The sequence below is a fragment of the Phascolarctos cinereus genome, unplaced genomic scaffold (genome assembly GCF_003287225.1).
Source record: "Phascolarctos cinereus isolate Bilbo 61053 unplaced genomic scaffold, phaCin_HiC Scaffold_1;HRSCAF=81, whole genome shotgun sequence".
Classification (NCBI taxonomy): Eukaryota; Metazoa; Chordata; class Mammalia; order Diprotodontia; family Phascolarctidae; genus Phascolarctos; species Phascolarctos cinereus.
The window spans coordinates 253,228,464-253,241,970 of NW_027555514.1; the positions used below are offsets into that span (position 1 = coordinate 253,228,464).

The 13,507-nt window shown below is 35.6% G+C and overlaps 1 protein-coding gene across 4 annotated transcripts in view; it reads left to right on the plus strand.

Moving 5' to 3' along the window:
• The window catches only part of LRRIQ1 (leucine rich repeats and IQ motif containing 1), a 257,374-nt gene that overhangs the window by 223,954 nt on the left and 19,913 nt on the right, over positions 1-13,507 (plus strand). For all 4 annotated transcript variants that reach the window (XM_078146517.1, XM_078146512.1, XM_078146518.1 and 1 more), the window contains exon 27: positions 3,208-3,328. In XM_078146517.1, coding sequence (XP_078002643.1) covers positions 3,208-3,328 — 121 coding nt within the window. The remainder of the gene's footprint in view (positions 1-3,207; positions 3,329-13,507) is intronic.

The window sequence follows — 13,507 nt, forward strand, 5'->3', positions numbered from 1 at the left end:
ATTGACTTAGAAACCCACACATTAACATTATCTATGTTCTGCTGTACTTTTGCTTATTGGGTCATATATCTCCTAATTATACTTTAATCTGATTTGGGCCAACACTAGCTATTATGTGGCCAGTGGGCTGCATCTTTGTTTATCCCTACTATTAGAGAATATGACATGAATGGTGACCCAGCAAAGACTGAGGACTGTTCAGAGAATAATGTCAGAGATTATCAAGGAAGAAGAGACAGTCAATGGTGACAAAAGCTGCTCTGAACTCAAGACTGATAAGGACTAAGAAGAGGCCTGAGGACATGAAAGGGGACAGACTTACTGGCACATGTAGAGCAGCTGGCCTTGATTGGTGGCTTGCTTGGTGTCCTTTGTTCTCAAAGAGGACCAAAATGACATCATTTGTTGGGATTAAGATACGGTGTGTCTGACTGTGGCTGATCAGACCAATATGAGCTCACAAGGCTCTACCACAGGTTGGGTACAAATATTTGGAGCTGAGATGTCTCTAAATTTGTGTGTCTCACATTTCTTTAGGGCTACTGCAATTTTGCTTTGCTCATAGAACACATCACTTTGTTGCAAGCATGCCATGCTGAGCGGTCCTGGTAGAGAGACTGGCTTTGGAGAGCAGAAGGACCACATCATTATCAAAGACCAGTGGAAAGGAGGAGAGGGAGGGGGAGATGATGTGTTGTTTTGAGATGGAAAGTAGTAGCAAGGAGGGAGCTCATATCAAATGACCTCAGTGAACCACGAGCTTCCCTGCTGAACAGAGAGGATGGTATGGAAGACTTGAGAAGAGGTTCAGAACAGTTGCAGCTTGAATTTCTTACCTTGGTAGCAATGTTCACAATGCAAGTGCATCACTATCAAAACATTGTATCCTTTAAAAAAGAAAGAAGGAAAAGAAGGATCTTTTGGAAGCAATTCTACCCAATTAGAGTTCACACTGGTGACATCAATGTACTGTGAGCTCATTTACTGTCTTTTGGGAGATAGAGTCTGGTGAAGTTTGAACATTAATTGAGGCTCTCTCTTTGCCCTGAGTATTGTAGTTCATGGAATGACACATCTCTGTATTAGGAACACAATGATTTTTCAAGGTCTAAAATGATTACTAATATGAAATTTCATGGGAAGCAGCATAGCATAGTGGAGAAAGTAGAGGCTTCTAACCTCCTCCTTCCGCTGAAACTGCCCCCTAAAATCTCCTCCTCTTAACTCCTCTGTTAGTGTCAAGGGCAACACCATCCTTCTGGTTCCTCAGGCTTACAGCCCGGTTGTCAACCCTCAACTCCTCCCTATCTCTTATCCTCTATATCCAATCTTGGCCAACTGGTCGATTTCAACTATGCAACATCTCTCAAATACTTCTCTTCTCTGATACTGCCATCACTCTGGTGCAGGCCCTTATTGCCTCCGACCTGCACTATTGCAATAGATGCTGGCGCATGTGCCTGCTTCAAGTCTCACCCTACTCCAATCCTTCCTCTCTTCAGCCACCAAAGTGATTTTCCTAAGGCTCAGGTACAACCATGTCACCCCTTCCTCCCTCACTCAATAAACTCCAGTGGCTCCCTATTGCATCTAGGATAAAATACAAAACTCTCATTCAAAGCTCCATTATAACCAAACCATTCACCCCCCATACACAACCTTTCTAGTCTTCTTAACCTTACTCCCCCGCCATATACTTTTTGATCCAGTGACACTGGCCTTCTGGGTGTTTCACAAACAAGACACTCTATCTCTTCACTCTGGACATTCTCTCTGACTGTCCCCCATTCCTGGAATGTTGTCCCTCCTAACAGTTTCCCTGACTTTAAGTCCTAACTAAAATATCATCTTCTACAAGGTGCTTTTCCCAACCTCTCTTCATTTTAATGTCTCCCCTCCTCTGATATTTATTATGTAGCTTGCTTTGTATATACTTTTTTGCTTGTTGTCTCCCCATTAGATTGTGAGCTTCTTGAGGGCAGAGACCATCTTTTGCCTCTTTTTGTATCACCAGCACTTAGCACAGTGCCTGGCACTGAGTAGGTGCTTAATAAATATTTATTATTATCATTAACTGAATTATAAATCAGGTGACTTTGCTTCTAGTCCTAGTTCTACTATATGTGATCTTGAGAAAGTCATTTAGCCTCTTTTTAAAAATGGGAAGGATGAATTATAGAATCTATAAGATACTTACTGCTGTAAAATCCTACCGTTATTTTTTCCTCTATTGAGAAATGAAAAGGAAAACCAGAAAGATCTGATTTAGTATGAAAGTCTTTCTTAGATATATTATAGTAGTGTTATTTTCGATAACTTTATGGGCAATTATCATTGTGTATAGTGTATATTTTTGGTGTTGTTTTTTCTGTATTTTAAAAATTCTTACTAGAAATTGAGGAAGATGCCTTCTCATAAAGCAAATAGCTTTAAAATGTTCATTCCATACAGAAGTCATTGAAAAAATGAGTGAATGAATGAATTTTTAAATTCATCTAAATCTGCATACGTGCTAAATGTACAATTAGATGTTGAATTAAAATGTTATTTTGATAAACAGAAAAAAAAATCCTTCAATATGGGTTTAGGCCACAATGTTGATGAATTTAAATATAATAATTTGGCTTTAATTTGTCGTATTTAACCCTCAAGAACATTTTGTATGTATTGTCATCACTTCTAGAATATAGGACCTTTACATTACTTGTATATTAATTATAGACTTAACAATCTCTTTTTCAACATGATTTTGTAATAAATGGTTAGAGAATAAAAATTTTACATTTATTAGTGGACTGATACTTGTAGTGGATGAAACTTAAATATTGCAGAAAATAACTGGTTCTGACATTTCTGACATTCAATTAAGAATTAAATTGTATACTGGTAAATAGATGATCTTAAGCTGTTTAAGGTTTCATCAGCTGTCTGGAAGATTGATTTTCTTCAAAATTACAGTACTAAAATGTTTTCTTTTGTTGTACAGACTCAAATAGCAAACCACAATTTTGAAATCGGCTCTTATTTGCAAAAAATGCTTTGACATAGTGCATTTGTTCTGCCTGGGCAGCAATAAAGGATTGTGGTATCTTTTGGAAGACGGTTGTTTGACAGAGCCTGTTTGTTTATTTGGGGTAATGTGAGCTGCATTCAGAAAATGCCATATTTTGTTTCACGATTGTGTACATTCTCTCCCATTGCTTCCAGGCAAGACTTGTAAGGAGAGAAGACATGGATGTAGACCTTGTTTCCATGAACAGTGGGAGTGCTTTGGCTCAGAACAGAGAAAAAAATAATCAGGCATCCAGACACTCAGCAGAATCTTCATGTAAGTTGTGGTTTCATTCCATGTACATTTAGAGATCGCAAATGAATTGATGGAACCTAATGTCAAAGTGAATTCTTTTACAGTTAGGGGGTAGAACGCCATCAGCCAGAATTGCCTAAAACATGTACTTAATGCATATTTCCCCTTAAATATCTTCTTTTGACATGAGAAAAATTAAATTATTGAAAAGATTAACAGCATGAGCTCTTATTTTAATTGCAACCTGTGATCCAATGGATTTTTCCCCGTGGGTCAGATTCAGTCCTTTGATCATTCATTTCTAAAATGTTTATTTTTAGCTAATTATGAAAAGTAGGCCTCATGTATCAAAGCAATGTCTTTTAGTCTTTTGATATTAATTTACTAGCTATTATATATTAAGCTAATTCCTAAAGAAAAGATTTCTAAAAAAAATAGTAACAGTCTCTGATGACAGTACACTATTGTCAACAAACTATATATTTTGAAATGTTTCCCTCTGAATTGTTGATGGTTATTTGATTGCGTTTAGGCCATGTTGATTCTTTGATATTTGTAAACTTGTCATACAGATATACTATGTTTTAATTTGGGGAGAAAACATGTTTTGCTTATTTTAGTAAGAATTATACTATGGTTATTACTGCTAAGTATTTTATAAACATTATATATTTAATCCTTATAACATTGCAGGGTGAGAGTTTCACTTTTACAAATTCCATTTTCCCTTTTATCCTACACATCTGGGCAAAACTTCTAAAATTTTATATATTAATGTACATTTTATTTATGCTGTTGTTCTATAGAATTTGAGTTTTTTAATTTTTAAGTTCATTATTCCTAACCTTCAAAGCATCACATGGTTTAGTTTGAACTTTAGTGATATTATTCATTGATGTTGTTAACATGTTTATTCATTTTTATATTGTTAATGTGCTAATAGTCTATTGTGATTGCTAAAAGACAGCTTGACATAATGGTTAAGAGGGTTGCCCTTAGAGACAGGAATAGAAGAGTACAAATTCAACCTCTGATATGGGACTTGTGTGATTTGCCTAACCTTCTCGATAGATAGATAGATAGATAGATAGATAGATAGATAGATAGATAGATAGATAGATGGAATATGTGTGTTTATGTATATATGCATATATATCTATATAGATATTAGCATATCTATATATAGTGTATGTGTAATGTCTATAGATATACGTATATACATATATGGAAAACAAGAGTATACAAATTAGTGTATATGTAGTATATGCTACATATACTATAGTACACAGTACTATACAAAACAAGAGTACACAGATTAATATATGTACATATATATACATATATATGTATATGCATTTGTGTATATGTATATGTATGCATGTGTATACATACACGAACACTATTAGGTCAGTCCTAAATAAAATTTAAATACACACTCACGCAGTAATGTGTGTACATTTTTTCCCCTTGGTGGAATGTAGGTTCTTAAAAAGCAAAAACTATTTTCACTTTTGTCTTTGTATCTTGGGAATCTAGCACAATGGCTAGCAAAAAGATAGTAGCTTTAAAAATCCTTATTGAATCAGATTGAAGTCTATTGAAATTAGACCCCCAGACAAGCCATTTAGTTTCTCAATATCTCAGTCAACTTCTTAAAACTATAATTTACAGAGTAATTGCTGATCACCGTCAGTGAAGGGAGTAAACCATATTTGTGAAATTACGGGTCCCAATAAAATGTATTAAAAAAATCATAGTGCATATAAACACAGTGGTGTATGTCTGAATGGAAAAAGTGAAAAAATCCAGTCAGTTTTCCAGATGTTCACTTTCCAAATAATCAGTAGCTCATAATTTTTCACTTTTCATCCAAATATTTGGCATTGTGTAGCTACAACAATGGTTAAAGGACATTTGTTTATCCAAGAACAGTAGAAATGGTTTGAATCTCAATCCTTGTTGAGATTCTCTGCTATTTGTCAGCCCAGTGACCTAGGGCTAAATCACCTAACCTCTCTCAACTTCATTTTATTCATCTACAAAATTAGGGAAAAGGACGCATACATACGAATCTGTGTACTGTTGTTTTCCCTAAATGTAACATAAGCTCTTGAAAGACAAAAGCTATTTTCATTTTTGTCTTTGTACCCTGGGGATCTAGCACAGTGGGTAGAACTCCCTTGAATGGAATGGAATTCCAAGGATATAGACAAGAGTCTATTCTCTGCCCCCTTTCACTTTGCCATCAGTGGTCCTCTTTTTGTACATCCTTCTTCACACAAAAATGACTCATAACATCAGAAGTAATTAATCACATTTTTATCTATAATAAACCAGATTTAGTGCTAATTATAACAGAAAATTTAAATTAACTTTAAGGAATAGAAAGACTTTGGATTTAACATTTGCCCTCTCAAATACTAAGAAGGTGAATTGGGCACTTTACCGTCTGGTACCTCTTCTCCTGAACCGTAGATCAGAAACCCTCTCCTAACTTCTTTAGACTGGCCCATGTAGCTGCTGAAGATGGCAGTGAATGCAGCCCCTGGAGCTCCAATAGCAGCCCCACCCCATTCACATTGCCTCAGTATTCAATCACCCAATCTCTAGTTTTCCAAATCCTCTTAACTTATTTCCCAACCTGAAGGTACACCCAAATGCCTAGCCAAAGCTGCACAGAGGAATTCTGCTGGGCTTTCCGTGCTTATGCATATCCAGTTGTCTTTTAGTCATTTTCAGTTGTGTCTGAATCTTTTGTGACCCAACTGGGCGTTTTCTTGGCAAAGATACTAGAGTGATGTGCCATTTCCTTCTCCAGCCCTTTTATGGATGAGAAAACTGGAGCAAACAGGTTTAAGTGATTTGCCCAGGGTCACACAGTATGTAAGATTCTGAGGGAAGATTTGGACTCAGGAAGAGGAGTCTTCCTGACTCTAGACCTGGCATTCTATCCACTGCATCACCTAGCTGCCTTGATGCAGCACAAGGATAAAAACAGAGCACTGTCCCTTCTAGATACATGATCCATCTTCTGTCCATAGAGCATAACAAATCAAAGGATTCCCTTCTGGTCAGCAGAACATCAATCCTCCATTGTGTATTTCTCCTTGTCTGTGTTTTCCAAAGGTTAACCTACTGTGTTCAAGGCCCAATGGCAGATATTGGGGATACAAAGGTAAAGTAGTGAAAATCATTCACTGATCTCAAGGATCTACTGAGGGCAGGTAACATGAATCAAATCTAGATAGGTAAGCTGGAGCCAGCTTGCGAAAAATCATAGATTTATATGTTTAAATCTTGAAGAGATCCTAACTTAAAGGTTCACTTAGTTCAACTGCTAATTTTTTCCGATGAGGAAACTGAGACTCAGAGATATTGGATGACTTTGTCCCCAGATCCTCTGGCTTTCCCTCCTTCTTGTGCATCCTAATCTCGACTGGCATAGCTGGTGGAGCTCCAAGTCTTTTGTGGCTGTTGTATTTTCATGCATTGGTTCAAGGGGCTAACCCCATGTCAGTGACTTATCCTGACTTTTAGGAAAATGCTTCAGTATATAGTGATAATGACAACATCAGCAGTAATAGTTCTATTTTTCATAACACCATAAAGGTTACAAAGCCTGAGGGTGAAAGGAAGGGATTGTGCTAAATGATAGAAGGTAGAATTTGAAAGAATGTTGGATGTAAGAAAATGTCTGGGGTTTATTATTCACTAGCTCTGTGACTTTGGGAAAATCACTAACTTCTGTGGGCTTCTTATTCTCTTCAATTCTAAAATGAAGGGGTTGGACCAAGTCCCCTCTAAAATTCCTTTGTGGCCTAGCCTTTCCTCACCATGATACTGTGATACAATAGATAAAATCATGCTTTCTCACTTCACAGACACAGCAACTGAGACTCAGAGTCATTAAGTACTTGCCCATGGCCACACAGGTAATAAGTGTACTGCCTGGGATTTGAACCTAGACCTCCTTACACTAGCACTTTCCCTTATATATCATACTGCCTCTCATAAAAAAGCCATGATTTTGTTTGGAAAGATGGCCACTTCACCAAGGCATATGGCAGCCTTGCCTTAACACCTGATTTCTCACATTGCTGCCGTGTCTAAGAAGTTCATCACCTGGTACCTGATCAGCCCTCAGTGAGCCTTTCCAAACTCAGCTGCACAGAGCCATGGAGGAATGTCCATTGTCAGGCCTTTACTAATCCTTTCATCCTGATAGGGCCTCACTGAAGTGGTGGTTCAGTGGCATAGCTTTTGAGAACGAGGATGACTTCTATGCTACAATAAAATGCTCCTATAGGAGCAAATAAAACCCTTACACAATACAATTTGAAGTAAAAGGTGAAAATAAGGAGAAGGCACTCAGTGTTAGAAAGTTAGATATTACATCTAAATATATCACATACAATTTGCTCAGCTTATCGTAGTTCCCCGGCCTTTAATCACTAAGCTAAATCTGTATATTGTTGTTCTATAAAATTCCTTGAACTTACAAAGATTCTGAATTTTTGGCTTTCTGTGCCTCTGGGGCAGCTGTCTAATTCAGAACTAAGTCAGGGGACAACAGGGGTTTTGCCCCAAGGCAAAAAATTTATTCCTGGATAGAAAATTTAAAGCACATAGATAACACTTGTAATCCACTAAGAAGTCAAGACTTAATTTGGTGAGAAGATGGGGAGAGTAGAGGGGGAAGATTGAGTGGAACAACCCCCTGAAAGGTGAGCTTACAGCTAAGGGGAACAGGAAGAGAGAATGGAGACCAACTAGCAGGATCCAGTCTCCATACTGCGTAGGGAAAGGGAATGAATTTGAACCCTGGTGCCTTGGACTTCCAAGAAGAGGGGAGGGGTTGAGGACAGGTGAAGGTAGTAGCCCACTTCCCACCTCCACCATCCAATGAAGACTAGAGAAGACAATCCCTTTTCCCCTCAGAAGAGACTGTTGGACTGTTCTCTCAGGGGATGGATTTGGGGCTGGAGTGTGTCCGGAAAAGGCTAAGGTTCTTCTCTTGATTTTTCTTTTTTCTTTCCTCATTTTGACAAGGGGACAGTGCTTGAGAAGGGTCTAAGCCTAGCTCATGTCTCAAAAGGCCAGATTTTCACAATCTAACTGAAATAGCAGTGGACTCCGAGATTCAAGGGAACATGCTTCTATTCCTTGCTCTCACGCTGACTCTGGGTCTGTTTTCCTCTCTCTAAAATAAGGGGTTGACCAAGGTAGTCTCTAAGGCCTCTTCCAGTTCTGATAATCTGTGGGATTTGGCCTCCATTCAAACCCTCCTCAGTTTAGCCTTAATTTCCATAGGCATTTAATAAGCTTTCCTCTGTGACCTTTGAATTGTCATTTCTCTGGGGTCTCAGTTTTCTCCTCTTTAAAATTAAAAAGGAGGCAGTCCTGAGAATCCAGGCAAGTGGGAAGTAACTGAGGTCTTACCACCTAAAATGAGCAAAAAAGGCAACTAATAATGCGATGCCAATGCCAAGAAGAAGAGAAATTAAACAAATCAGTACAAGGTAATTTTTACAGGCAAAGTAATTGAAGAGTACATCATAGACTATTATTGTAGCTTCTTTTTTTTTTTTTGCAAGGCAATTGGGGTAAAGTGACTTGCCCAGGGTCACACAGCTAGTAAGCATCAAGTGTCTGGTCTGAGACCGGTTTTGAACTCAGCTCCTCCTGACTCCAGGGCCAGTGCTCTATCCACTGGGCCACCAAGCTGCCCCCTAAACTATAACCTTCTCTTTTGCTTTTTTTCTTTTTTTTTGGTGAGGCAATCAGGGTTAAGTGACTTGCCCAGGGTCACACAGCTAGTAAGTGTCAAGGGTCTGAGGTCAGATTTGAACTCAGGTTCTCCTGACTGCAGGGCCAGTGCTGTATCCACTGCACCACTTAGCTGCCCTTTATTGTAGCTTCTGACTTACATTCCCTTCCCTCCTAAGCCCAGAGCTCCCCTCATGTAGCGAAATGGCCACAAGTCTGTAGTAACTATTCCAGTTTTAGGTACAAATTTTTGAGGTTAACCTCATGACAGTATCCCAGAAATAAGACTTGAAAATTAATAGATTAACTCTAAAAACTACATAAGAAAATATGTTGAGAATTAGATATTTAAAAATCAAAAGAATATAGAACTAACAAAACTGAGATTTTTTAATAACAAAAATAAACGCATCTTAGTTAATGATAAAAAGAGAAAAAATAAAATTTCAAAAGTAAAAAAGAAAACTGAACAATGTGAATTAACAACAAACAAAGGTAATTATCAGGAGCTTGATTATGTGCAAGCAAAATTTAGAAATCAAAAGAAGAAGTTAAGCACAGAAATATGAAACATGCAAAATAGCAAAGTAAAAATGGAGATTTTAGGGGAAGCTAGGTGGCATAGTGGATAGAGCACCAGCCCTGGAGTCAGGAGGACCCGAGTTCAAATCCGGCCTCAGACACAATAACTAGCTGTGTGACTGGGCAAGTCACTTAACCTCAATTGCCTCATTGAAAAAAAAAAAAGAATAGAGATTTTAAACAACCCAACTTCAGAGTTGTAAAGAATACTAATATAAACATGTACAATAGTAGTGAAACATAGACCCCATCACCACAAAGTATATATAGAAATATTGTCACTTTTTTTCCAAAAAAGAGAAAGAAGAGTTGGAAGAGGGAGGTTATCATGCTAAATTAGTTGAAAACTTACAGAAATACTTTTAAAACTAAAAGACATCATTTCACCAAACATAATAAAAGCAGACAATAGGTACACCCCAATGGATTCATCAAATCTAGCCAAAAGCAAATTTACCTTGGTACAGACCCTATAGAACAGCTAAGATACAAGAATCAAAGAACCTCCGCCGATGACATCCACATGAACCTAACCAGCAATGTGTTGACAAAGAAACTTAGAACAAATGACTAAATATACAGATTCAGTCATCAAAACAAAGCTTTGTTCTTGTTTGTTTGTTTGTTTGGTTTTTAACCATATATTAGGTCATAAAAACCTATAGTCAAAGCAGAAAAAAGCAGAAATATTAAATGCATTTTGGATCATAATGCAATAAAAATTATATTTAATGAAGGACCATGGAAACATATTAAAAATTAATTGGAAACTAATAACGTAATCTTAAAGAATGAGTAAGTTAAAGAACAAATCATGGAAACAATAGTTTTATTAAGGAGAACAATAATAATTAGATACCATACCAAAACTTATGGGATAAAGCAAAACTGGTAATTAGAGGAAAATTTATATCATTAAATGCTTACATCAACAAAATAGAGAAAGTATAGATCAACAAATTGGGCATGCAATTCTTAAAAAGCTAGGAAAATAACAAATTAAAAATCTCCAATTAAACACCAAATTGGAATCTTGAAAAATAAAGGTGAGATGGTTAAAATCGAATCTAAGAAACCATTGAATTAATAAATAAAACTAAGAGCTGGTTTTATGAAAAAGCAATAAAAATAGAAAAATCATTGGTTAACATGACTCTTTAAAAGATAAAAGAAACAAATCACTAATATCAAAACTGAAAGAGGTGAATGTACTATTAATGAAAATGAAATTAAAACAGTTATTAGGAATTAGCTTGCCCAATTTTATGCCAAAAAATTTAACAATCTGGGTGAAATGGAAGACTACTTAACAAAAATTTAAACTACCTAGATTAACAGAAGAGGAAATATAATTTCTAAATAAGCCTATTTTAGAAAAAAGAAATTGAACAGGCCTTAAATAAATACTTTTCCTAAGGAAAAAAAAGTATCAGAATCAGGTGAATTCTACCAAACATTTAAAGATTAACTAATTCCAATATTAAATAAATTACTTCAAATAATAAGCCAAGAAGGAGTCCTGTCAAACTCCTTTTATGAAAAAGATATGATGCTAATACCTAACCAGGAAGAGAAAAAAAGAGAGAAAGACAATTACAGATCAATTTCACTAATGAATATTCATACAAAAATCCTAAATAAAATACTATATCAAAAAATTATATATGTGACCAAGTGGGATTTATACCAGGAATGTAGGATGCAATATGGGGGAAACTATTAACATAATTGATTATACCAATAACAAAATCAATAAAATCATAATTATATCAATAAATATAGAAAAAGCTTTTGACAAAATACAACATTCATTTCTATTAAAAACACTTAAAATGGTAAGTATAAGTGAATTTTTCCTTAAAATGATAAGAAGCATGTACCTAAAACCATCAGGAAGAATTCTCTGTAATGGGGATAAGCTAGTAGAACCCTTTCCATTAAGATCAAGAGTGAAGCAGGAATGCCCATTACCACTGCTGTTATTCAATATTGTGCTAGAAATGCCAGCAATAGCAATAAAAGAAGAAAAAGAAATGGAAAGAATCAGAATGGATAATGAGGAAATAAAACTATCCTTTTCTACAGATGATATGATGATATACTTGGAACATTTTAGAGATTCTACTAAAAAAGTTATTTGAAACAATAATTTTAGCAAAGTAGCAGGTAAATCATCAACATTTCTATATATCATCAACAAAGTTCTGTAAGAAGAAATAGTAACAGATATTTCTTTAAAATAACCATGGACAATATAACATACCTGTGAGTATAACTGCCAAGACAAATCCAGGAATTACATGAGCATCATGATAAAACACTTTTATATAAAGTCAGATTTAAATAATTGGAGAAACATTCATTGTTCATGGGTGGGCCAATCCAATATAATAAAAATGACAATTCTACCTAAACTAATCTACTTATTCAATACCACCCCAATTAAAATACCAAAAAAAAAGTATTGAGCTAGAAAAAAATAATAAAATTCATTTGGAAGAATGAAAAATAAATGTCAAAGGAATTAATGGAAAAAAAATATAAAGAAAGAGTGTCTAGGGTACCAGATCTTAAATATAAGGCAGTAATATTATCAAAATTATCTGGTACCAGTTAAGAAATAGGATGGTGGCTCAGTGGAGTAGAGTAGGTATACTATACACAGTAGAAAATGATTCATAGTAACTTCGTGTTTGATAAATTCAAAGATCTAAGTTTTGGGGATAAGAATCCACTTCTTTGGTAAAGATTGCTGGGAAAACTGGAAAGCAGTCCAGCAGAAACTAGGTGTGGATCAATATCCTATACTTTATACCAAATTAAGATCAAAATGGATACATGACCTAGACATAAAGGGAATATAAATAAATTAGAGGAGCATGGAACATATCACCTGTCAGATTCATAGATAAAAGAATTTATGAATAAACAAGAAATAGGGCACATTGTGAGATGTAAAATTGATAATTTTGGTTTCATTAACTTAAAAAGGGTTTGTACAAATAAAACTGATATAGCCAAAATTGGAAGGAATGCAGATAATTGGGAGAGGGGGAGGTAATATAATAACCAGTTTCTTAGATCTTTTCAAATATATAGAGAACTGAGTCAAATTTACAAGACTGTGAGTCATTCCCCAACTGATAAATGGTCAAAGGATATGAACAGGCAGCTTTTGAAAGAAATAAAAACTATATATAGTCATATGAAAAAATGTTCTCAATCAAAATTGATCAAAGAAATGCAAATCAAAACAACTCTGAGGTATCATCTCACACCTATTAGATTGGCTAAAATGATAGAAGGGGAAAATGAGAAGTGCAGGAAGAGATGTGGAAAAATTGGGACACTAATATATTGTTGGTGGAATTTTGACCTGTTCCACTCATTTTGGAGAGCAATTTGGAATTATGCCCAGAGAGTTATAAAACTGTATATAACCCTTTGACCCAGCAATACCACTATTAGAATCTGTTTCCCAAGGTGATAGGGGAAAAAAGAAAAATAACCTATATATTCTAAAATATTTTTAGCAGAGCTATATGTGGTAGTAAAGAATTAGAAATTGAGGGGATGCCCATCAATTGGAGATTGGCTGAATAAGTTTGTGGTATATGATTTGATGGAATATTCTTGGACAGTAAGAAATGATGAACAAGTTGGGTTTAGAAAATCATGGAAAGATTTGCATGAAATAATGCAATGAAATGGCCAGACATAAGAGAAGTTAATATACAGTAATAGTAATATTGTTTGAAGTAACTGAATAATGACTAAGCTATTCTGATTAATATGATCATTCAAATCAACTAAAAGGACTTATGAAGAAAAATGTTATCTACCTCCAGAGGA